This window comes from Morchella importuna (assembly GCF_003444635.1).
Source record: "Morchella importuna strain M04M26 chromosome Unknown Morimp01GS032, whole genome shotgun sequence".
Taxonomy (NCBI): domain Eukaryota; kingdom Fungi; phylum Ascomycota; class Pezizomycetes; order Pezizales; family Morchellaceae; genus Morchella; species Morchella importuna.
Genome location: NW_025763429.1, coordinates 390,493 through 415,165, shown reverse-complemented (window position 1 = coordinate 415,165; position 24,673 = coordinate 390,493). Strand labels below are relative to the sequence as shown.

Here is a 24,673-nt window from a genome sequence, read left to right as displayed (position 1 = left end):
GAAAGTAACATTGGGCACGAGCCTAACTGACTCGGGCTGTGAGCTTGATCGAACTTTAGGCTCGAATGCTTCAAGCTCTAGCTCTCTTTCCTCTGGCGGACCCAATCCAGCTCGATCCAGTAATGGAGATCTAGAGGGCCGAGCCTAGGCTCCAGCGTTATCAATTCTTAGTAATGGATTGATTTTAATATCATAATGGCAAAATGGGATTGCATAATCGAAGTAGATCTCCAATGTTGGTCTTTAAAAATGAAAGTCATATCGAGATGGCCATTTTTAGTATAACAATAGAAACTCGAGACTAGCTCTTGAGCTCGAACACCTCGACGAATCTTTTTTCCGACAATCTGAGGCGCCGGCCCGACCCCCGGACCAGGCTCGTGCCCAGCACTAGCTAGAAGGAACTCGGGGAATTGTCATGACCTTATTGCAATTTTCTTTTTGTAAAAATTGATATAGTATTGTTTCCTATTTTTTTCTAATGTCTTTTTTTCCTTCCTGAACTCTCGTGTAATAGGATGCTCCCGAATTCAAATGAAATCGATGATTGTCTAAACGATGGCTCCACTTGTGTCAAAAGAACGGAGGAAGAGATGGCACGTCGGAGGCCGGGTTCGTCGACATGATGAAGCCTCTTCCGGCGCTGGTACCTTTGGTTGCTGTTTTGTCGTTGTGATGATACCGAAGGTTCGAGCTAGTATCGACCATGGGTTAGCAGGTATAATTTTCTCACAGAGTGTGAAATCTTTTTTTTAGGGGGGGGGGGGTAGTCTTGAGAAGAGGGTGTTAACAAAATAGCTCGATTGTGGCCAGTCAAAGCTCTCACAGCTAGATACTAATCCTTTCGGTTTCTTCTTTGTCTCTATCATATCGTCGAACATTTAGATCTAGTCAATATATCTGTTAGCAATCATGTTCTTTATAGGGCGCGGGGCTACCCCCCAGGGCGCTTGTAGAGATTTTTTTTTTTTTTGTTTAATTCATTAAGGCGCTTGTAGAGAATGGGTGCTAACGAAATAGTGTTCAATCATGTATAGGCCCAATCGAATCTCAAACAGGGCCATTTGATAGATATGTAGTGAATAGATGATATTATGCAGTCGAACTGCGTGAGTATGATGCTGACCACCATCTCTAAAGATATGCTTCTCGGGGAGGTCCACTTTTTCGGTTGGTATAAATGGTCTAAAAAGGATGCTGGGAGAAATAGGTGTTCTTTTGGTAAAAATAAATTTTCCTTCGTTTTCATCCGGCCTAATGATGTTGAAAAATGCATCCAAATTCCCACCGCCAAAGCCTTACGGCAAGTCATTCCCTGGCAACTCGTTCCCTGGCAGGTCATTCCCTGGCAAGTCCTCTCCCGGCTTCTCCACACCCGCCAGGGCCGCAGCCAACTTCGTAGCTCTCTTCACCTGGCGCCTGAACAGCCGCTTTATCGGCACACTTTTCGAGGCCGCAACCATAAACTTCCTTTTCTTGCTTGCTTGCAAGGTATCGCCAAACGCAGCTCGACCCCGAAGGCCAGGGAGAGATTTGGCGCCGACTATTTGGTCGGCGGGAGATTTGCTGAAGAGGGCGTTGAAGAGTTGTTGTGGTGTAGGGCCTTCGGGGGCTGGGACGGCGGGGATTTGGCGGTTTCTGCGTCTGATTCTGCATCTGAGTCGGCGTCTACGTCTGCAGGAGCATTGACATCTTCCGGAACATTTTCAGCCTCGGGGGCATTGGTGTCTTCGAGAGTATTGGCTTCTTTGAGATCATTGGGGTCTTCGAGAACATTGGGGTCTCCAAGAGCACTGGCATCTTCGAGAGCATTGGCGTCTTCGAGAGCACTGGTAGCTGCATCAGAGGCCACGATGACTGGGAATTTGTACTTGTTAGCAGGTAACTCAGATTGAGAATTCCAATGACAATTGAATCACCTTCGCCAGCGTGCTTGGTGATCTCTAAGTGGGTAGAAATGAGGACACCGTCTTTTTTGTCTGAAGCATCCTCCTGGTCTGAAAATAGAACTTGTTAGCATTCAACTAAATCCATGAAGCTGCCAATGACAAAGAAGGGTTTTACTTGCCTGAATCGCCCTGCGCTATAGGAACCTCTTTTTTGTCGCCCTCCTCACTCTCAGAGGGAGTATCATTCAAACCCCCCAGATCATCCAGCTCTTCGACCTCCGATTCGGATTCGACAACTAACTCCTCTGGAAGTACTGCTGGTAATGACTTGGAGCGGCTTTTCGTCGCCGCTTTCAAAACGTGGTCAGACTTCTTGATCCGCACCATGGCTTCCGCAGAGAAAAAGTATTGCCTAGAGAAATTCGGCAATGTGTTATTTCGTCGCTTTTTGGGTAGGGGTTGTTTGTGGGGATGGGAGAAGAATGTTCACTCCATGTCACTCGGTTGTGGCGTAGATGAGGCTCAACTGCGCGCGCGCCACACCCAAATGTGATTTCTGACAGGACACTAGAAACCCACAATCAAATATTACGCCAGAGGAACAACGGTTGGGGCTTTGTTCGGGTCTAGGAAGTAAAACCAATAGATCTCAGGTCTTCTTATTTGCTTTCCCTAGGAGGTCTTCGTACTCGACGCCAATGTCTGTTATCACCTTGTCTGTCGATGGTGCCCGGGCCCACTATATATACAGCGGTAGGTAATAAGTGATGGAACAGAGCAATACCTGTTTTGGTAGAACGCCACCAATATTTGTTGTCTGTACTCTCAGGGCGTTCCATCACTTATTACCTGTCGCGCTACATGTATATATACATACTTGTAATTGAGGGTCGCAATTTTTGTAACAGATCAATTTTATTGATAAGATAGGTGATATGTGAGTAGGAGTCACCCTCTTGGTACCAACCTTACGGCAGGCAGCACCTTTCCACAGACCAAGGCATGTCACAATCTCTACCACCTTAGGCAAAAAGACCGCTGGAGGACAACAGTAACTTTACAACACTCTTTTCCTTTTTGACGAATGTCAAGAAATCTTATGGACTCCTCTTATCTTGCTGGTCAATCTTTACCAACACCTCAATGGCGAATAATTGGTGGAAATTCGAGTCAAGGCTGAAACTTACCCTGATGTCGTGGACATAAAACGGGATTGATAGGTTATGAAGGATAATGAACCTGTATGCCCACATGCATTCCCAATTGCCGTGGTTCAGTACCTAATACTGACATTCACGGGATCTTTCTCGCGAGCAGAGAGAGAAGAGACATTGGTGAAATGCTCAATAATCCTCTTCTCTCTTTGCTCATCATGGGTGAAAGTTTCACCACGAATTAGATCAATATACTCCCTTTTGTGGACTCTTGCATTGATCCTTTGTCATGGTCTCAGTACCTTGTTAGTAACCCCCTTCTACTACACCTTTCATTATAAGCATGCTAAGTGATTTATTAGTCTTGTACTCGCGAATCCGCGAATTAAATCGCCCGTTGGCGAGAATCAACAAATCACGTCAATTTAAAACACTGTTACAGTCTCATCAAAGATGATTTCCGCAGACATTTACACAGACCCTTGGGCTGCAACCATAGAATGATTTTGAGCAGGACACGAGTATGCTATGCTACGCCATGTCATGATGGTTTTATCGTTGCGGAAGCTAGAGTGTATAATATTGTGATGGATTGAATGCGTTAATATGTGGTCTCTGCGAAGGAAGTTCGCAAGCGGCGCACTCCTTTGAGCCCACCCGATGTATGAGGGCATCTAATTGGGGGCTATGAAACTGTTATGTTGACTGACGGCTGGGCTGTTGTTATCATACCATTGGGCTGATTTTGAGCTCTGAATGACCAGGTATGTGCGGGCTATTTTCTTCCTCCACTAAAGCTTATATCATATTAACACTGTCGCTGCTAGTAATAACCGTTGTTTAAAATACCAAAATACTGAACACCAAAGATACTCATTGAGGATTTCTTAGTGTACGTCTACGACACCAAACAAGTTCAGTTGAACGCCATATTAGGTTATTACCCTTTTAGGTGCACCTCATAGTCAGGTTCCTTAATACCTCGAGGTACCATAGGAACATTGAAAAGCGTTTAAGAAATATATGTAAGCATCTCCCATGGTTATCACAGCGTAAAAGAACTCCCTTAACGGGGCGCTCTTTTCATATTTGTCATCTTCCCTCAGGCTCACGAATGAAGTTGGTGTCAGACCTCTGGAATTCTTATATCAGAGGATCCGACTCTGCCGTTTAATCTGTGAAGGCAGTTGCAGAGACTATCGCCAAATTCTACCGAATGTTATGGTGGTTCGACCTGACGTTGCTGCTCAGCGACAGTCATTGACGGTGATGGCAATGGTGACGCCTGAGGATAATGGCCCATATATCTTATTTTACTCCTTAAGATCAAAGCTCTATCAAGATTGTTCTATACACTTGTGTTCGGGATACAGGTGAGAAAGCACTCTAAATTTCCTAATTATCAATATCTCTAAGACCTCGAAAGCTAGGAAGATCGGCCCGCAAAACACCTACTATCCTTGATTATTTATTGCCTGTGGAAACACTTAGTAAATTCCTGTTAGAATGCGGAAAGTTTTGATCTCTATCCTGTCAATCCAAGGGCTCGAAAAACCACGGAGATCCGGATTACCATGCGATATTTGTGGAGCATACTAAACATGAAGACTTGAGCATGTTTTTGCATAGGAACACATCTTCTGTTGGATATCGTAAGCTCTTGAGAAACCTCTGGATATTTGTGTACTTTCAAAACTCAGTGTACTCAGAAAACTCCCGAAAAATGGAATCCGTGGTTGAAAGGGTTATTCAAACTGCAATTGTGATCTTCACACTCCTTGGTTTGGTCTTTCGCCCTTTTCAAGAGTAATGATCTCCTGGTTTGAATTGAGTCAAATCATATATAAACGAAAAGATATTCGACAATAAATTCTATCATCAGTCACTTTAGTATTCCATCATCAGATAAGAGCACCAGAACACCAAAAAAATATCGCATATTCTGACATCTACACATCAGCAAGCCAAAATACTATCAATATATCACCCAAACACAAATCAATTTTATATCCCAATCAAAATGAGTCTTTCTATCGGTGGAGCCTCTGGCGACGGAGCTGATCTTAGCTTTCCAGGAGTCGACCACGAAGAGATCACCCTCGGCGTTGAGCTGGAGCTGGCAATTTTCAATCTTAATGACGACAACCGGGACCATAGCCTATGGTTCTCTTATATCAGAGGGGCACTCATTGATATCGAAAGAAAGTTGTCTAAGCCCGGTAATAGAGTCATATTCACTGTCAAAGACGATGCATCGATTAATATCTGGTGGAAGGGACCCGGCTCGAATGTGGGGGTTGCAGTAGAGGTTGCAACCCCGATCCTGCTCGGCGATCAATTTGAGTGGGTAATTCCTGAGATGTGCACCGCAATTAACGACGCAGTCAAGAGGCAAGGGGCGACTATCGATCTTTCACCTGAGAGTGAATGCGGTCTTCACGTTCACATTGGTATTCAGGAAAGACACTATACTATTGGGGAATTGAAGAGAATCGCAAAAGCCGTCGTCATCTTTGAGGATGTAATGGAAATACATCATGCTGCCCATAGGCGAGCAAGCGCGGATTACATTAAGAGTAACCGAGCTGCAGCGCAGCTCAAAGGACTCTCGATAGTCCAGATGATCGAGAAGCTTGAATCGGCCACTACTAGTAACGGACTGTTGCACATGATCAACAGCGACCCAGACCATCCAGACAAACACTTCAAGTATAACCTTACAGCAACCAAAAAATTCGGAACCGTCGAATTCCGACAGGCGGAGGGATCAATTGATGCTACAAAGATTCTTGAGTGGATTCGTAACGTGGTCACCTTCATTATCGGCGCACTATATACCCCAGACGAGCGTTTCCCGGAATTTGCCTATTGGGTCGATCAGGGTTTTGCTTGGGACGAAGATATCTGCGCATACTATGGTCTTCCGCCACCAGACCGGCAAGGATTACCAGCTGATATTGATCAAGCTCCTAGAAGTGACGACGGTTCTAATGAAGAGGCAGAAGAGAGTGATGATATACTTCCTGATCTCGCAGATTTGAGCTTTGGATCTGATGGTGCTGAGGGGCCGAGTGTGATGAGAAAGCGTGACACCCTAAGGGAGCTCAAGGGAAAGGTATCCGCCAAGATACATTCTCACCACATTCGTGAGAGACTGACCGATAAGATACATCGCAAACATGTTCGAGAGAGATTAGCTAACAGGATCAAGCGGACCTTGGCCAAGATTTCTAAGCGTAGAGCTGCGCAATCAAACTAACAGATCTGGATCGATTGCTTAATATTCTGACGAATTATAGGACATTGGTTTGTGGTTTATCGAGACTAACATATCGCGTTTTGTTTTAGTGCTTTGATCTTTGATTTCTAGACTTGAGTTTTGGATCTGATTTATGACTAGGTATTTGTGCGCCGTTATCTGATATTATGTTTTGGAATTATGCGCTGTGTTTTTGTCGTTTGCATTTTTAGACTGCGAGTTCCGATAGATGAGTTATTAGAACATCAAGATTATTAAACTGCGAAATTTGAACCAATCGTTTCCGCTCGTTGTGATAACCCTCTTGAAACAGATGTTGAGAACAAAAACCCTGCGGCGGCTTCCTTCACAAGGAATCACTCGGGGGATCTCGCTTGGAAATGATAGTCTCAACAGAAACCCAAACCAACCAAAAATCCGACTTGTAAACCCCTGTCGATCGCAACCCGGCACTGCAGTTACCTCTATCACACTAGGACTCATCTCGCTTAGCACGCCCACACACACAGCGCAACTTCATAAACTTTATAAACAAAAAATTAATTCTTGTTGATGAAGACGGATGATTTCTTGTGATCCAAATACTGAGTGATGTGTGGTGACGAACATGTCTTCATGGCTTAGTTGGTTAAAGCGTCGGTCTCATAATATGACCAGTTTCATCAGATTCTGGATATCCGAAGGTCGCGAGTTCGACTCTCGCTGAGGACATATACTTTTGCTTTTGCCGGGGTGATGAAGGTGTTAGTTTTTTTATTGCCTTGGATTATGGCTGATGGGTTGCGCGCGGTGGGTGGGTTTTATGTTTTGAGGGTGGGGTTGGAGTGTGATTTGGTTGTTGGCGCTGTGGTGATTGGGTACGGGTACGGTATGGGTATGGGCAAGCATTGAGTTGCTCTTAATAGGGACATTGGGAATTATTGTTTCTCTATCTCGGAGGCCCGGTCGGGGGCTTAGTGTAATTGCCGAACGGATCGTGATTTTTCAAGGGATGATGATCAGGCGTGGCGAAGAATTTCAACCTTCATCTTGAATACCCTGGCTACGATTATGGACCACGCCCCTCAACCCCTCACTCCACCAAATACGCCTAAAAAGAGAACTGGCCGTAACCAATGTCCAGTGGCGATAGGTGACTATTTAGCTAAAGGAAACGGATGCGCTATCGGGAAGGATCGAGTGAAATGATTTTCGGTCATGGGGTATCACTCGGATGTTGCTGTTTGCTGTTATGGTTGTCTATTTTTTGGATTTGGAGGGGTGAGGGGCGAGGGGTGAGAAGGGAGAAGGGAGAAGGGAGAAGGGAGAAGGGTTAGATAGGTGTAAAAGCTTGCGGAAGCTGGTGGGGTTTTGTTGCTGTTGAAGGTGATGAATGGCTGGTTGTTCAAAACATTTTTCAAATTGATAAACGCTGCAATTGACTGGCTTAACTGGATCATCTGCTCCATGCAAATCTTGTATCACCGATTGTATTGGCGGGAGGTAGGAAGTACGAGCGTGCTGGTTGGTAGTTGTTTAGTTCGGTAGTGTGTAGGGATTTTTCCATCTTGTAAGTTATCCACTTTGCGGTGGTGGTGGGGTCATGGGATGCCACTCGGATATCGCAACTTCGCTGATTGACGTCTTGAAAAGAACCACCTGTGTTGAGCTTGTTAGTTTGCTTGGTTTTTTCAAATATTCCCGAGAGTATCTTGAACTACGGTAAGAGGATATAAGAAAAGAAAATGCGTCCACACCGCATCTATAACCCCCATCATATCACTATTCAGCATATCCGCAATATAAATCCACAAGAATCACAAAATAACACTTACCAATTAACAGAAACAAACGTACACCAAACACACCCAACACACCACCAAACCCACCAAAATGAAAACCTCCATAACCCTCCCCACTGGCCTCCCCCCGCTCACCCTGCGCACCATCACCCTCGGCCTCGAGCTCGAATTCCTCATCACCCACCTCCCGCACCCCATCGAAACCCACAACGAGCTCCTCAACGCCCCCAGCACCTTCGCCCTCATCAGCGCCGCCCTCACCCCTCTCTGCACATCCCTCCGCCTCCCACCCCCCGGCCACACCCCAATCACCCCCCACACCACCTTCGTCGTCAAGCGCGACACCAGCATCTACCCCTCCACCGGCCGCCCCGCGCGCCCCATCGGCGGATCCCGCCTAGCAACTGAGGGCGGCGTCGAGGTCGCCACCCCGATCCTCTCCTACGGCACGTATGCGCGCGTCGTGCACACCATGTGTGCGGCCATCACGGACGCCGTCGCCGCGGTCGGCGCCAGGGTGGAGTGTAACCGCTCCACGGGCCTCCACGTGCATATCGGCCTGGGCCGGCAATATACGCTCGACGAGCTGAAGCGGCTCGCGAAGGCGGTGGTGATTTTCGAGGCGCGCATGGACGCGCACCATCCGCCGCACAGGGACGGGAGCGCGCCGAGCGCGGACGGGAGTAACTATATACGGTCGTGCAACGGGAATGAGGCGTTGCGGCGGCTGGATATGGCCGGGAGGGTGGCGATGGTGGATGGTGCGGGGTCGTATCTGGCGCTGTGCGCGATTATGAACACGGGGCGGTTTGTGGGGGCAAGGAGGATTGAGGAGATGTCGTGTCGGTTCTATAAGTATAATTTTGAGGCTGTGGGGCAGTATGGGACGGTGGAGTTCCGGCAGGCGGCGGGGACGCTGGATGCGGTGTGGATTGAGGACTGGGTGGTGAGGGTGGTGAGGTTTGTGACGGCGGCGTTAAGGACTGAGGATGATGTTTTTAGGGAGTGGGCGCTGGTGGAAGGCGGCCCTGGTGATCCGGTGGTGCTGGAGAGATTTGGGATTGGCGAGCTGAGCGAGAGTACGACGATGAGGAGGAATCGGCGCAGGAGGGCGGAGAGTGATACTAGAGATTTGGGGCCTGGTATTAAGAGATCCAGACTGTCGGCCGTCACGTATCCTGAGATGCCAAATCTTGGGCCTTCGACCCTCGATCCAGAGCCCAAGACCACTCTTCCCCAAAATTCAACTCCCAAGCTACCTGACCCTTCTGCTTCGACTCTCCCTCTAAAGCCTAAAATAACCGCTCAAAAACCTGTAGAAAGAGACATTACCTACCCCGATCTCCCCGCCCGGCACCCCCCCAGAACAGCCACAGACCCCCACAAAACCGATCCCGCCTCCAGGCGAACCCTTTCCCGCGACGAATCCACCGGCACCACCACCAGACCAAAAGTGCCCATCCCCAAGTTCAAGAGGAGACCCATCGCCATCCTCGCCCCAAAGCCTAAACCTAAACCAGCTGTGCGCGCACCACTTTATATCCCCCCAACGCTCCCCGACCCCAATCGCAAGATACCGACAATGATCCAGCCCGACCCCGCAAGTGGGATTCCGGTGATAGTTCTTGCGGACCCCGATGAGACACCCATCATCGCATATGAGCGTGTCGATAGCGACGTTGAGTCTCTTCCGTCGGTCGTCAGTGATGATGGGGAGTCGATGTCTGGGGAGTCTAGGAGCGAGTATGAGCCGCCAAAGCTTTACGACGAGACTAGGCAGAGTGCGTATGTGCTTCCTGTTGTTACGGCGGTGACGCTGCCGTTGGCGATATTGGCACTGGTGTGTCTTAGGAATATGTAGAGGTGTTATGCTGTGGTGTTGAGATAGAGGTGTTAGTTAGCGGTATGGTTATAATTATGTCGGTAGTTAGTATGCATGTCGGTGAAGATATAGGAGGACTAGTGTTTGAAGTGTTTTGGATAGAGACTTAAGATGTGTTGGAGTTTTTATAGGACTATGTACATGTAGTCTTGATAACCAAACTGTAGTAGAGCAGCGCTTATGGGGGGAGACGTAGATTTGAGAAGGGCCAATTAATTGCAATCTCCCCCCCCCCCCCCCAAGATATAAAAGATCAGCACGAAAAGGAATTTCGCAAATGACGGGTGATGATTGGCCCTGCATGCACCCAGGCTCCCGACATACAATGTATGCCGGATCGAACGGCCCTTCAACAAAATGATTGTTCTGTTTACTCCTCTCGGGAAAGTACCTCCAAAGTCAAAAAGGTTCCAGGCCAGAGCAGCAGGGAAAAGATGGCCAATTACATATGAAATGATTCCGGTTAGTAACAAGAAAGGGATGTAGAATACTGCGGCAGACAGTAGTACAAGTACCTCTACGTACACAGTGCCCCACTCTACCAAGGGGGCTCGAGGAGATGGGGCTCAAAGTTAATTATTCCACCTCAAAAAGGCATGCCCTGGTAGTGTAGTGGTTAACACACCAGAAACTCAGCACGTAGGTTTAGAGCTGTGAGGAGATCTTGGGTTCGAATCCCAATCGGGGCAATATCAATTCTTTTTTTTTTGTCCCCGGCTGAATCTGATACTGGGATGCTGTTTTTCTTGATTTTGGGCCGATATCAACAACTTATAGATATAGATGAGCTTCCGATCGATGCGACTCGAGTCACAATATCGTCCATGAACGTGCGTAGGATATTCTTGGTCATTTCGCAATCTAAACCCCCCGCCGTTAGCTCGCAAAAGGCTATGCCAATGAATTGAAGCTATGACCTGCCTCCTCTGTGCCTCCGACGTGGGGTTCAGACGGGGTAGGGTTTTCCCTCCCCTTTGAGGGAGGGGAGACTTTTTGCGTTCAGTCGTTTGGCCTTCTCCCCCGCTTTTGAAGGGGAGGGGGCTCTTTTGCGTTGGGTCGTTGTGGATTCTGTGGGTTTGCCCTATCCTCTTCGTATGAGGCGGAGGAGGCTTTTTGACGTTAATTCGTTCTGTCCTTCTTGTGGGCTCTGGACGGTACCGAGGGTCCGAAAAAGAATGGAAGGGTTATTATAATCATGTCGACCTTAAGTTCTGCAGGGTGTTCCGCCGTTGCCAAGATTTTCGTCGAGTGAGCGATTGTGACGCGGGTTGGATGGCACCTGGGCTGAACCACGGCGAGATCTCGAGAACGACCCAAACAGAAGACGGTGTTACTCGGGGTTTCAAATTGTATTTAGTCGGGCTTGACGGGATTGAGGCATTGTTATGTCTTCGTAGTCGTCTCCGAGGCTCAGGTGGAAAGCAGGGAACGTGTAGGTTATGACAAAGCCTGAAGGTTTGTAGTAAAAGTCAACGTGGCTATTAGTTTGAGAGTTGAAATTATTAACAACACGGGGACAATGATTGGATTCTAGATTATCTTTTTGTTAACCAGGCCAATGATCGCGGTTCACGTAAATGCCAAGGCTTGCAATTGAGAAGTGCCCATGTAGAATAATTTAATAAATGAGTTCTATAATAAGAAGTTATAGCCACTGCCCCTCAATGATAGCTCTACTATCATCTCAATCTCGCTGGAATCGATCCTAACAAGAAAACACATCTCGCACAACATCCCCACGACCACAACAAACCAACAACCCAACTATAGTCCCAACAACAAAGTCCTCAAACAACAAGCTCCATCGGCAACTCATACTCCTCCTCCTCCTCTTCCTGAAAACTCAATGCCTCAAACCCACACGTCAACGCCTCCTCATCACCCTTCGAAACCGCCACACGTCTCCTCTTCACATACCTACCGCCAAGAACTCTCTTCCTCTTACCACCCGTACGCGCGATATCACACAATCTCTTTGCCCTCACGGACACCGGGCTCCCCGAATAACATACCCTCGTGGACCGCCTCTCCACCATGTGGCGGCTAAGCTTCTGATAGCCACCCGCACCCCTCGGCGTCATATCGCCGCCCGTTCCTGCGCGCCCGGCCCGCATCGGGTGTGTTTTACGCGAGCCAAGAGCGCCACCCACGGGGGAGTGGAGCTCGAGCTGGATGGACTCCACGAAGCTGAGAGTTGGGTCTACGATCAGAAGCTCGTCGAAGAGAGAGGGGCCGCCGGCGGGGCTGAGGTTGATGGGAATGCTAAAGGATGGGATTGATGGAGGGAGTGCGGGACCCGCGGGGGTGGTCTTTGGGATTTTGGGAGCGTCACAATGGAAGGGGTCGCTCTCGACTGTGTAGAAGCAGCTTGGCGAGCTGCAGCTGGTGTCGAGGAGAGTGGTGGTTTGGTGGATGAAGGAGCTGGGGACGAAGTGGGTGGTGGTGGGGATTAAAGAGCAGGTGGATTGGCCGGTGAGGCTGCGGGCTTGTGTGTGGTTTGGACAGGCGGAGTGGAGGGCGTAGGTGATGTGTCCGCAGACGTGGATTTCTTGGTTGAATTTGCACATTTTGGGGTTGTTGTGTTGTTGAGTATTGGGAGTTGAGTGCTGAATATAGAGTATCGAGTATTGATGTGTGAAGATATTGTAGTGCTCTATAACCTGGTGAGAGAAAGTATATAGGCAATACTATAACACTGTATTTATGTATTCCATGGAGCAGTGCATAGTCATACTTGAATGCATAGTATGCTGGTAGAGGTTTTCAAGTTATGCAGACGCAGAAACTATGTGGGCGCTTTGTCGGCTTTGAAAGAGATTTTACAGAGGCGTATCGAAAAATATACTACCGCATAGCGCATATTTACTTGATCTTGAAAGCATCAGGGTTAGGGTCAGTTAAATGGCCTTGGCAACCCGAATACTCTGAACGAAAACTCTAAACGAGATCAAAGTGATATAGACTTGTTTTAAGTGCTCTCGTAAGACTAATAGAGGGAAGATGATGCTCTTGAAAGATTGCTTTCGATTTGCGCTAGGTGTATTGTAAAGACAACAGATCTGGTTAGACAGCCTAGCTGCCAAGAGATAGCTATCAGTGCTACTGATAAGATAAGATGAAATCAATAGAGACTAACCACCAACAAACTGCATGGATGATGAGGGCTCGTCTAATTAAACATTTAGGTGTCAATCCCCCGGACACACCGAACCAGCACGATAAGTAGCTAGGTAGCCCGCTATGACGCAAATAGAGACCCGTGTGAGATATCTGTTGGTCCCCCCTTTGATCTTTCTCCTAACAGTGCCTCCTCCCCCCCTATAGCTATAGCTAACGTATAAACCCCCCCCCATAACACCCTTCCTCCTGATCCTCTCTCCCATCTGCATCATCATCCTCACTCCCATCTGCATCATCCTCACCAAGTTAACTGTCAGCTATCATCAACAAATTATATATACCCGAATTAAAACTATAGTAAAATGGACAACTACTCAACTACCACCACTGTTGGGCTCATGCCCCGTCTTCTCACCCGTGAGTTTTTTTTTTTTTTTTCTTTCTCTGGCCCCCGAAGCGCCCACCCACCCCTATTATATTAGGCCTCCTTCTAAAATTTCCACAGCTGCGACCGCTGCATGGTGCCTTCCCTTCGGGGCGTACTTTTTCCTTCTCTCTGGCCGCGTCGTATACATCCGTCTCACCACCGGGACGGCCCTCGGTGACCACATCGGGGCCTCATCCCCCTCGCCCGGCAAGGCCGAGATGGGCGGCGCCGGGGCGAACAAGACAGAGCTCGCTGGAACCAGAAAGAAGACCCTTGCAGACAAGCCGGATCCGCTGTACTTGGCAGTCAGGTGCTACGGTAACTTCATTGAGACTGTGCCGATGGCTGTAAGTGTAACCTAAGCGTGTGGTTGATCGAGGGAAGAAGAAGGAGGAGGTCGTGTCTGATCGTACGTGCGTGTGGTAGATGATTTTTACATTTCTCGCGGAGCTCAACGGTGCGGACCATAAGATGATGAGCTATGCGCTTGGGACGTACTTCATGCTCAAGGCTGCTCACATGTGAGTACTCCCCCCCCCCCCCCCCCCCCACGCCTTTGATTTTGTACACTGACGTGGATGGTCCGGCCATAGTGAATTTGGCCTCCGCAGTGCTGGAACTATGGGTGTTGGAAGACCGATTGGATACTACGGTGCCCAGCTGTGGTTCGCGGGGATGGCCAGCTACTGCGCGTACCTCACCAAGGACTACTGGATGGCTTAATTAAATTGGGAATAATCACGTAGAACGTACTGGAAGGGGGGTTGCTGGGTGATCGTGTTGAAGGGCCAAGATTTTGTTATTCTGAGAGTTTTTTTTTCCTGGTATTCTGTGGTGGCAGGGACGCCGCAGAAGCTGCTTAATAAAGTGTAGTTAATATTATGACCCATTGGTCGCAATCAAAAAGAAGTATCAATATTATATGAGACCTGGGTATCCCCCAGATGTTGGTGATTGATGCTACTTGTTTGAAAGATTCGATGGCGTGGCTGTGGTTGCGCCATTATCCTTCGGACCCGTACCTCGTTAGATATTCTATGAACTTATGAATTTGAACTAATATTTATTAGGCGCCAGTCGCGGGCGCAGCTCAAGGGCAAAGGAACGTTAGTCGGGGGGGTCGCTTTAGGAGAGTGAGCTTTCTAATGTTGTGAGATTCATCTTTGAGATAGCCCATCGTTGTGTTCTTTAGAAATATCAGAACTATTACTAGGATGCAGAAAGCAAGCAAGATACATATGCTGATCTACACGCATCTCGAAGATTCAGCCCACCACTATAAACGCACCCCCAGCAGAGGTGACCTGGGCATTGTCCCACGTAGTAATATACCAGCTCAGCCCCGCCTTATCCACGAGACCCTCAGATTCACATCGGACCCCATATTTGCCGCAAACCGATTAATCGCCAGAAACACCTTCACCGGCTCATCCCTGAAGCGCCCCGCCTCAAAGCCCGTCTCCCTCCTCGGGAGCGGCACCGACGTCGTCTGGAACGTCCCCATCACCGTATCCGGCCTATCCGCCGCACACGCGGCCCACGACACCTCCGCCGCAAACAACATCGACTCCATCCCCGAGGCCACACACAAGTCAAACCCGGCCGCAGACACGCCCTGCGCCCATGTCTGCACCCGCACATTCGCGCGCTTCTCCGCCTGGAGCCCCGCGAGCCACGCCACCGCCGCACCGTCTCGCGCTTCTTCTCCATCGCCGGGTGGTCCTGCGTCGTGCTGGAGGTGCCGTGCTGCAGGTCGGCGTCGTCGGGCGCGATCTCGAGCCACGAGGCGCTGCTGGGGCAGTGGGTTAGGGCGTGGATGGAAAAGTGTTTTGGGGTGATGTTGCGCGCGTGGGTGGTGGCGCGGAGGGTGCCTGAGCCTGCGATGCTGACGAGGCCGAGGCCGGTGATGATGCCCGGGGCAGTGGGGTAGGGCGGGGAGAAGGTGATGAGGTTGGTGGCGCCGATGGCGGCGTCGTGGGGGGGTGACCTCGGATGTGTGGAAGCTGCCGGTGCGGAGCTTGGGCGCGGCGGGCGGGCGGTTCGGGTGTGTTGGTGCTCTGGTAGCTTGGGGGGGGGGGTTGGGTGTTGCGGGGAGGAGGCGGGCAGGACTGGCGGTGGGTGGGTTGAGACTGGGTGAGCCTGCACGTCTGGCGGTGGGTGGATCGATTTGGCCGGGGGGCGGATTATCTATAGCTATAGGAGAGGATGTTGCTTTAAGCGAGTTGGCGATCTAGCCTCGGCTGTCAGTGTTCGTTTCATTCTTGAGATCAAGAAACGTACGTTTGCGACAACGCGCTCAAACACCAGCGGGGGAGCAGTGATGTATAACTCCAGGCTGTGCAGCAACCAGCCAGGTAGGTAGCCAGGCAAACGTGCATACCACATAGATATAAATCAAAAAAAACCATACCTAGAAAGCACCGCTTCAACTGCTCCTCGCTCAGCGACGAGGCCTCGAGCAGGTAGGGCGCGGGTTTGTAGCTGTTGTAGTTGTGGGGGACATGTTCGTGGGGTTACATATGGGTTTGTGCGTTGGGGGGATGATCTATGAGTCAGGGTGGGGGGCCGGGGCTTGGATCATGCGGTGTCACTCGGGGCGCGCGTAGGGTTTTTGGGGTTTTGAGTGTCTGTATTTCTATTGGGTTGAGGCAGCTATCGGCTAGGATTGGTTAGTACTACTAATAGGTTTCTAGCATCGCGGTTTCAAAGATCACGGGCGTGTAACAATGTAACCACTCGGCCTACCGATCATCAGCCATCACTCGGCCCCAATCCCGTCCTCGAAGCCACTTTTCACGTCATTGCAACACGCACAACACTCTTACCATACCGCCCTCCTAATCACCCTCCCTCCAGCAGCAGCCCCAGCGCCACCACCGCCTCCTCGGGCTCAGTATACTCACACGGCCACCGCCTCCTCACATACTCCAGCTCCACCACAGCCTCGCCATACAGCATCAACACCCCCGCAATCCCCGTCTCCACGTCCACCAGCGCCTCCAACACCGCAGGCTCTACCGCACCCGTCCGTAACTCGGCGACGGCGAACTCGGCGTCGACAATGTCGCTCATGAGTGTTTGCAGGAGAGCGCGGAGGTGCGCGATGTTGCGCTGCGCAAAGTTGTAGGCCATCGCGGGGCGGGTCTGGAAGAGGTGGGGCATGGTGCGGGATTGCATGGCGGCGAGCACGGCGAGGCGGGAGTGGGTGGTGAAGAGCGGGGAGGGGCGGGTGGGGGTGGGGGGGGAGAGGTGGGGGGGGAGGGGGATGTGGGTGAGGAAGGTGCGGAGGAGGGGGAGGTCGGAGGTGGTGAGGTGGGTGAGGTGGGTGTGCAGGCGGGTGAGGGTGGTGGTGAGGGTTGTGAGGGTTGGAGGTGTGGGGGTTGGTGGTGGTGTGGATGCCATTTTGGGGGTGAGAGTTTGGCGGTTTTGATTGTGCAATTGTGAACTCTGTGTGCCTTCAATCTAGTGAGAAACCGCAATCCATATTGCACCGCAGTTTAGTTTTATAGCCACAAGCCTTACCCATACCTACTGTCGGTGTTTTTCATGGTTCTGTTTTCAAAACGCACTTGTATCATTTCCGCGCCAAGCCTTCCCAATCACGTGCCTGCACACACTCCCTCATCCCTCCGCCCGATAAGGGCTCTCGCGTCGCACAGGGGCTCCTTATCGCAGCTGACAGCTCTGATCTATCACAAGGCCAGCACCTACCTGGGAGCTACCGAACTGCCTGCCTGCCTGGGCTATCTACAGCTACAGCTACAGCTACAGTTAGCTGCCTAACGAGGGATTCTGGCAACATAAGTAGCAGCCGCGATCCTCACTCGATCGACCGAGAGAGAGCCCTACACTAGCTCAGACACCAGCCAGCGCCAGCCAGACACCAGCCAGACCAACAGCCTCACCCCCCAACACACAACACAACTATACAACTAACCAAACACCCCCGCAGCCAGTAACCATGCCGCCAAAGGTCTCCTTCGTCGAGCCAGACTGCACATGTCGGGCCAGCGACCACCCCACCACACCAGTACGCACACAAAGCTGCCACCGCCACCACCCGCCAAACATGGACGAGATCCTGCCGGGGCTGTTTCTCGGAAAGTATATCTCTCTCCACCCCCCCCCCCCACCCCCCACCTCCCCTCCCCGCGCCTCACAAGCTAACCGTAACGTAACCAGCCTCACAGCAGCCGAATCAGCAGAACACCTCTCCAAGCACGGCATCACACACGTGCTCTCCGTCACGTCGTCGTGTCCGCTGGTGCCGCAGGGGTATGTGCACAAGTACCACAACCTGCACGACGACCACAGCGCCGACCTGCTGGCGGTGCTGCCGGATTGTGTCGATCGGCTGGCGCATCTGCTTTCTGCGGGGGAGGGGCAGGGGCAGGGGGAGGGGGGGGGAAGCGCGTGCTGGTTCACTGCTGCATGGGCAAATCGCGCAGCGGCGCCGTGGTGGTGGCGTATGGTTAGTACACCGCTGTCTTGTACCGATTCTTGAGCTTCGTGGTGCCAGTGCTGAGCCAGGGCAGTGATGAAAGCGCGCCACTACACCCTCGACGCAGCACTCACGCACGTCGTCGCGCAACGGCCCATCGTGCGGCCCAACAGCAGCTTTATGCGGCAGCTGCGGGCGTGGGAGGGGGCGGGCTGCTCGCCGTGGGTGCGCGAGGAGCTGGCGGCGATCGTGCGGCCGCGGGTGGTGGGGCGCGCGGGCAGCCGGCGGAGGAGGAGCGTGTTTGATGAGGAGTGGGTGGTGGTGGGGGAGGTGGGGGAGGAGTGTTGTGGGGTTAATGGTGGGGGTGGGGGTGGGATGGGGGGGGTCACTGGGGTGGTGGAGGCGGTGGGGGGCGTGGTGAAGGGGGTGTTTTTGGGGCTGGAGGGGGGCGGGGTGAGGGGGGGGAGGTTTGTGGAGGGGGTGTTTTCGTAGGGTTTGGGTTTTGGTGGTGGGGTGGGGAGCGTGTTTTGTTTTTTGGGGGGGTGGGGCGTGGGTAAGAGATTAGTTTACGCTAGCAGTTTTGATTAATACAGATTTCTAGTACTTATTTATTCTTTGATCGACGTGCGATGACCCACCCGCATGTCTACTACCCTTCAAACAGAAGCTTCTCTCCTATAGCTAGCACACAATGATCATTAGGAAAACTTAAAGCCGAAAAATAACACTCATAATCTAGATATTCCGCAGTCCGGAAATGACAGTTCTGCACAGGGCGCGGTCGAGGGAGTAGCTCTTGGTTAGCTCTCGGTATGATGTATGCTGTAGAGGCTATAGCATGAATCGAATGGAGGCACTGGCACATGCACACGGAGGGCCGCCATATATGCATGTAGGTACATGCAGGTGGTGGATTTCGCGAATCCGAGTGATCGTCTATGATTCTAATTCCCCCGGCCCGCGAGGTCCGGTCTGGCTTCTCTGGTGGAGGTGGAGGTGGAGGTGGAGGTGGAGGTAACCAAACAAAAAAAGAAGAAGGAAAAAACGCGACGCTATTCGTCCAGATCCATGTCTCTCGGCTGTGGCACTGGCACTGGTACTAGTAGCTGTTTGCTTGTTGATTACATGTACAGCGGTAGGTAATAAGTGATGGAACGCCCTGAGATACAGTTATACCTACAAACACTGTAAGTTGGTGGCGTTTTACCCAAAACAGGTATCACTGTGTCTCAGGGCGTTCCATCACTTATTACCTACCACTGTACATACTAGTTATCAATACCTGATCTGCCCCAAATCAAGAAAAACAGCACCCCAGGATAGAAGTAGAAGCCGGGACCAAAAAAAAAAAAAGAATTGATATTGCCCCGATTGGGATTCGAACCCAAGATCTCCTCACAGCTCTAAACCTACGCGCTGAGTTTCTGGTGTGTTAACCACTACACTACCAGGGCATGTCTTTTGAGGTGGTGTGGTTGAAATCGAGCCCATCTAGCTCCTCGGGCCCCCATTGGGTGCTGTCTGCCGCAGTATTCTGCGTCCCCTTCTTGTTCCTAACCGGAATCATTTTATGATTGCTCGGCCATCTCGGTTTGTGGTGCTGTCAATTCAAACCAGGTTGCAATTGATGAATGGAATATAGCCTTAAGCCCCCCCCCTGTTGCTCTGGCCTGGAACCTTTTTGATGACCCTGGAAGTATGTACTTTCCCGGCCAGGCAGAGCAAACAGAACAATCATTTTGTTGAAGGGCCGTACCTAGTATTCCGGCATATTCTAGTACACCCTTAACATTGTATGTCGGGAGCCTGGGTGCATGCAGGGCCAATCATCACCCGCCATTTGCAAAGTTTCTTTTCGTGCTGGCCTTTTATATCTTAGGAGATAGTATCGGGCCGCTAACGCTAACGTACCCTCAATCGTGGGTGTGCGTGTAGTTAGGACCACGGCGAAAACGAAACGAATGTGAGAGGTTGGGCGTTTAATTTCGGTTTCCCGACGGGTGCCCGCTGCATCTGTTACTATATATAGTCGCCAGTGCTTGCTGTCGCTCTGTTTGAATGAATGGTGGGGTAGTTACTGTCCACTTCATGAACTATCACTCGATGTGCTTTCTTCTCGTACTTGTTCAAACTGCCTTCTGAGGTGAGGATGATGTATGAGGTTGCCAGCGTGAACTGCGTATGCTACTGTATGCTGCTGTGGTGTTGACATTACATCATATAAACAAGGGAGTCGTCTGGTGTGCAGGTCTAGAGTTGATGATAAGGACAACATTCCTATTGTAGACAAGCATAGAACTCGAGACAAGTTTCTACCACTCATTTCCGAGTATACTTTTTAACAGTGAACTGTTGTCATCATTGGTATGTATTTGACGTCAACTTCCCCACCATTTCATATCCGTCATGTAGCCCGCATTCGTCTAAGAAATAAATCCTTTACTAGGTCTCACTTGGTTTCAATAGCCCATTTAGCAACTTGAGGGTACAATTTAAATCCACTGTAATATTTGTTTTTATGGTACGGGTACATTATCGAGCTAGGTTCGAACCTATCTGTCCATATCCCCGACTGAAGCTATATGTGCTAAGTACCCCCATATAAGCCGGCCATTATACTTCCTCCACATCAATCAGGTCCTGAAAAGCTTTCCGAGAGAACCCAACCGACACGCGAGCAAAACAGTCCGCATATCATCCCTAAAGCCCGGCTATGTATAAACCACACATTAGTAATCATCAATCACCAATGTAGAAAAGACATTACAGACCTTCGGGCTCTCCCCTTTCAGAATTTTCGTCATCAACATTATCGTCATCTTCAAGGCCCTCCTCCTCGTCATCATTGACCTCTGATATAAGCCTCCCCGCATCCCCAATTTCAAGGTCGATCACGTGCTCAGCGTCTCCCCCGGCCTCGATCAACGACCTGATTGCCTCGTTCCACTCATCGGAATCAGGCTCTCCCATAACTTGACGCTCCCAGATTAGGTCATAAGCCGCTTCAAGAGGGGTCCTACAAGCTTCATCCTTCGCAATAGGGTCCGCTCCATGCATAAGTAGAAGCCTCACCATAGCAGGATTACTGGTCCTCACTGCAGTATGCAGAGTCGGTTCATCCCAGAGGCACCAATCCTCTTCATTTCCATCCCACATGCAGCCTAGTTCAGACTTCTCATTGGGCGAGGCACCATGCTCCAACAGCAGTTTGACCATCTCGTAATGCTTGAGCTCAACGGCTTTTCTAACCACAGAGTCTCCGTGAAAACAGACACCAGGCTTCGGAGTGACGTCGACGCCGTTCAAGACGAGGAGCTCGACGGTTTCGAGGCATCCGCTGTCGACAGCGAGTTCGAGGACAGTGGGGCAGTCCAAGAAGGGTGGGTGGCGGTGGTTGACGTTTGCTCCGGCTTCGAGGAGGCGGGCTACGAGGTGGGTGATGCCACGACTGGCAGCCCAGAGAAGGATGGTGTTTTTATGCTTGTGGAAATAAGCAGTGATAAGGGGGCCGAATAGGTAGTGGAGTTCGCGGCAGGTGATGCTAAGAGAAGAAAGGGAGCCTGTTGAAGATGGGATAAGATATTTGGCAGTTTCGAGGAGAATCTCGTTAGGAAGATTGATGAAAAGCATGATTTTTGATGATGAAATTCTTTCTTGAATGAAATCCGTTCTTGAGGATGAAAATATTATTTCTTGAGGGTGGAGATATCCTTTCTTGAGGATGGAATTGCTGCTTGAGGATAGAATTCCTTTTTGAGAACGGAATTCTTTCTTGAGGATGGGATTTTTTGGTGGTGGAGTTTTGGGGAGAAAGAGAGCGGAGGGGGGCTGTGGCTGTGGCTAAATTTTTCTGTGAGCAATGACTGGAGTGCTAAGCTTTCCTAGCGTGGGAAAAATTGCAGAGTGAGGTAGGCTTTCTCGACTGTGACAGTCCTCATCTGCTTGTGGAAAGCCCCCCTATAGGAAGAGAATAGAACTGTCTCTGGCAGGACGTAAAATCGATAAAAATGACCAACAAAGTATTAGAAACTAGGTTTTGATATTCATCTTCATACTTGTGAATATTCCGTCTGTCGTTCGGCAGTCTCATACTCATTATTATCACCGAGAGTGACTACATATATCCTGATCCATTATTCTCATGGCTACTGTACATCCGCTCCCCATGCATGATGTAGCACACATGATAGATGAGCCAAGGGACAGAAAAGAAGGGTGAAAAGGGAGCAAAGGGTCCTATAGACCACGCAGGTGCCGCCTGTAGACCGCCGCCGTTATATTATCTATACTCCAACCACTTGGATCACTCGTTCCCAACTCCATTTGTGAAAAATGGCCTTATTTTTTGCCCGTTTCTTCATACTTTACATCTGCCTACAAAGATATCCTGGCAAGCCTGGCCCTATGTAGATCAGACCATGTAGAGCAAACTGTTTTCTAGGGACCTCTCCAAGTCTTTACAGATATTTCTCCTTCTAAATTTCACGCCGAAAGAAACAAAAGCTATCAATGATCGACTTTCCTCTTTTTTCAACCGACGCGGTGGTCCTACATACACAGAATCACAAATTCAAGCTACGTATACAAACCTGATATTCAAACTACAATCCTAGAATATGTATACAGAGAGAAAGTAAATATTCAAAGATCAATCGAGGTGCCCGCTCGAAAGGCAAGTGTACATCGGATGTTACATGGAGTAACACTAGGGAAGTAAATAAATGGGTCAATGATTTGGGGGCTGGTTAAACAGATGCCAATGATCCCAGAACTAGTCAATGATCTGTCCTAACATGAATAAGCATATATAGCTAGCCAACATCCCGTGACAGACCCATGTAATCTATTTTTAGTAACATATTTACACTTAATATAAAACAACTTGTATAAACAATTGCCTCTATTTATTTTTTTTCAGCAGTGCGTTTCATGCAAATAAGGATCGCGTGATAATAACCCTCTAGACCGCAATAAGGTCTTCTAGATCGCTCCCAATCAAAATTACCTATCCCTCGCTTTCCTAGTTAACCACACTTATCAGTATCTCCTGATCCATAAATACCAACCACCATCTCCGAAGCCAAAATCCCCACCAATAATACACCAACTCCGAGCCCCCTGCAGAATTTTGGGGAAATGAGAGTTTACGTAACCCTCTACTCGGAACCCGAGTGACGATTCATGAATGTGTCGTGTGACACAATTTACGCCAAGGTAACAACCCCCCCATCCCATTGTGCCTGTTATCGCCCAAGATAGTCAGCCTCCTCATTTCACAAACAACTTCTCCTCCTCCTCTTCCTACTTCTCCTCCTCCCCCCCCCCCCCCCCCACACAGCTTTTCTTCCTCGGTCTATCTCCAAGTCTGTACTCAATCCAAATTAGTACAGTATATCCATTCCACTCACTTGAAAGATCCCTACCATCAGAGCTCGAAGCTCCTCAACAACCGAAAAACCACACAATGTCTCTCCTCTCCCTCGCCAATGAGATTCTTCTCATTATCGCATCCAACCTCTCCACTCGTGACCTGATAAACTTTCAGGTCAACCACCGTTTACACTCTCTCCTCACACCCACTTTGACCCGCCTCATGCTCGCTAGGAAAGACCCCCTCCTTCTCTGGGCCGCGCACAAGGGCCGCGCACCACTTCTCCGGCGACTTCTCGCCAACGGCGCCTCCCTCGCCTACGTCGGCAACCGGCACGATTGGCCACGCAAAGAGCTTTACCAGCAGCGCACCGTCCTCCATCTCGCCTCGGAGTGCGGACACGTAGAGCTTGTAAAGCTGCTGATTACCGAGGGCGCCGACGTTAACAACGCACAGCACAAACCACAGCAGTACGCGTCGACAGCGCTGCACCTCGCGGCGAAGCGTGGGGATGTGGCGGTGGCTGAGGCGCTTGTGGACGGCGGTGCGGAGCTGGAGCTCAAGGACCGGTCGGGTGCAACAGCGTTATTTTTTGCTGTCAAGGGTGGGCATAAGGAGGTAGTCAAGTTTTTAGTGGAGAGGGGAGCCGACGTCAATACGACAGATTGCGCAATGACAACTCTGTATCAGATGGCTTCCACCCGCGGGTTCCCGGAGATCGGGGGGGTCCTGTTGGATGCGGGAGCTGTGCCAGAAGCGACAGATGAGGATCAGTGTATGCTTTCGCCCTGTATTAACGGTGTCTAATAAATTGACCTTTTGGGAACATTGGCTTATCTGTGCACACAAAAGAGATAGCCACCGCCGCGGATTCGAACCCCCCCAGAGTCGCACTAACCGCAACGGCCTGGGGCCTGTGGCCTATTTGCGCGAATTTGTTTCTCGATTCGGGAAGATTAAAGTTACCAGCAAAGTGGGGACGTATGATAAGAAGGGAGTTCGGGCTTCTGGCCTGTTATTCCAAAAAGGATTTCGAATCGTGTGTTTTTCCCCCAGACGCCGCCCCAGGACTGCGGGGCTCCCTCCCGGGGATGTTGATTGAGCACCTACAGGAAGGTGGAGTTATTAACAGTATCGTTATTTAATAGTCCTCAGTGGTTAGATGAGTAAGACATGTACATAGGACATCCAAAACCATTCTCAAGAAATCAATTAAGCCTCTAAACTTGCCCTCTGTGGCTAACTATTAGCTCCGCACCCAACAAGAAACGAGGGATGTAACACAAAACCCCTTGAAAAGATTGGACCACTTACGAGGCTGATAGCATCCGAGTGTATAGCCTGTAGAA

The 24,673-nt window shown here is 50.1% G+C and overlaps 9 protein-coding genes across 9 annotated transcripts; 5 read left to right on the top strand and 4 right to left on the bottom strand.

Moving 5' to 3' along the window:
- Positions 1-1,543: 1,543 nt before the first annotated feature.
- LAJ45_08903 (uncharacterized protein) lies at positions 1,544-2,276 on the bottom strand (the record flags this gene model as incomplete). The annotated part of the gene is made up of 3 exons (XM_046118451.1): positions 1,544-1,857; positions 1,920-1,997; positions 2,141-2,276. The coding sequence occupies 3 exons, from the start codon at positions 2,274-2,276 to the stop codon at positions 1,544-1,546; spliced, it is 528 nt and encodes a 175-aa protein (XP_045968407.1).
- A 2,787-nt stretch (positions 2,277-5,063) lies between these two features.
- On the top strand, positions 5,064-6,302 carry LAJ45_08902 (uncharacterized protein; the record flags this gene model as incomplete). The annotated part of the gene is made up of 1 exon (XM_046118450.1): positions 5,064-6,302. One exon carries the CDS (start codon positions 5,064-5,066, stop codon positions 6,300-6,302), a length of 1,239 nt encoding a protein of 412 aa, XP_045968406.1.
- Positions 6,303-8,174: 1,872 nt separating this feature from the next.
- Positions 8,175-9,944, top strand: LAJ45_08901 (uncharacterized protein; the record flags this gene model as incomplete). The annotated part of the gene is made up of 1 exon (XM_046118449.1): positions 8,175-9,944. The coding sequence occupies one exon, from the start codon at positions 8,175-8,177 to the stop codon at positions 9,942-9,944; it is 1,770 nt and encodes a 589-aa protein (XP_045968405.1).
- Positions 9,945-11,752: 1,808 nt separating this feature from the next.
- On the bottom strand, positions 11,753-12,532 carry LAJ45_08900 (uncharacterized protein; the record flags this gene model as incomplete). Its single annotated transcript, XM_046118448.1, has 1 exon — positions 11,753-12,532. One exon carries the CDS (start codon positions 12,530-12,532, stop codon positions 11,753-11,755), a length of 780 nt encoding a protein of 259 aa, XP_045968404.1.
- Positions 12,533-13,447: 915 nt separating this feature from the next.
- On the top strand, positions 13,448-14,235 carry LAJ45_08899 (uncharacterized protein; the record flags this gene model as incomplete). Its single annotated transcript, XM_046118447.1, has 4 exons — positions 13,448-13,502; positions 13,591-13,859; positions 13,939-14,033; positions 14,106-14,235. The coding sequence occupies 4 exons, from the start codon at positions 13,448-13,450 to the stop codon at positions 14,233-14,235; spliced, it is 549 nt and encodes a 182-aa protein (XP_045968403.1).
- Positions 14,236-14,848: 613 nt separating this feature from the next.
- LAJ45_08898 (uncharacterized protein) lies at positions 14,849-15,897 on the bottom strand (the record flags this gene model as incomplete). The annotated part of the gene is made up of 4 exons (XM_046118446.1): positions 14,849-15,139; positions 15,202-15,569; positions 15,622-15,742; positions 15,793-15,897. 4 exons carry the CDS (start codon positions 15,895-15,897, stop codon positions 14,849-14,851), a joined length of 885 nt encoding a protein of 294 aa, XP_045968402.1.
- Positions 15,898-17,473: 1,576 nt separating this feature from the next.
- On the top strand, positions 17,474-18,445 carry LAJ45_08897 (uncharacterized protein; the record flags this gene model as incomplete). Its single annotated transcript, XM_046118445.1, has 4 exons — positions 17,474-17,616; positions 17,695-17,787; positions 17,961-17,983; positions 18,048-18,445. The coding sequence occupies 4 exons, from the start codon at positions 17,474-17,476 to the stop codon at positions 18,443-18,445; spliced, it is 657 nt and encodes a 218-aa protein (XP_045968401.1).
- Positions 18,446-20,716: 2,271 nt separating this feature from the next.
- Positions 20,717-21,583, bottom strand: LAJ45_08896 (uncharacterized protein; the record flags this gene model as incomplete). Its single annotated transcript, XM_046118444.1, has 1 exon — positions 20,717-21,583. One exon carries the CDS (start codon positions 21,581-21,583, stop codon positions 20,717-20,719), a length of 867 nt encoding a protein of 288 aa, XP_045968400.1.
- Positions 21,584-23,417: 1,834 nt separating this feature from the next.
- LAJ45_08895 (uncharacterized protein) lies at positions 23,418-24,469 on the top strand (the record flags this gene model as incomplete). The annotated part of the gene is made up of 2 exons (XM_046118443.1): positions 23,418-24,099; positions 24,183-24,469. The coding sequence occupies 2 exons, from the start codon at positions 23,418-23,420 to the stop codon at positions 24,467-24,469; spliced, it is 969 nt and encodes a 322-aa protein (XP_045968399.1).
- Positions 24,470-24,673: the final 204 nt, after the last annotated feature.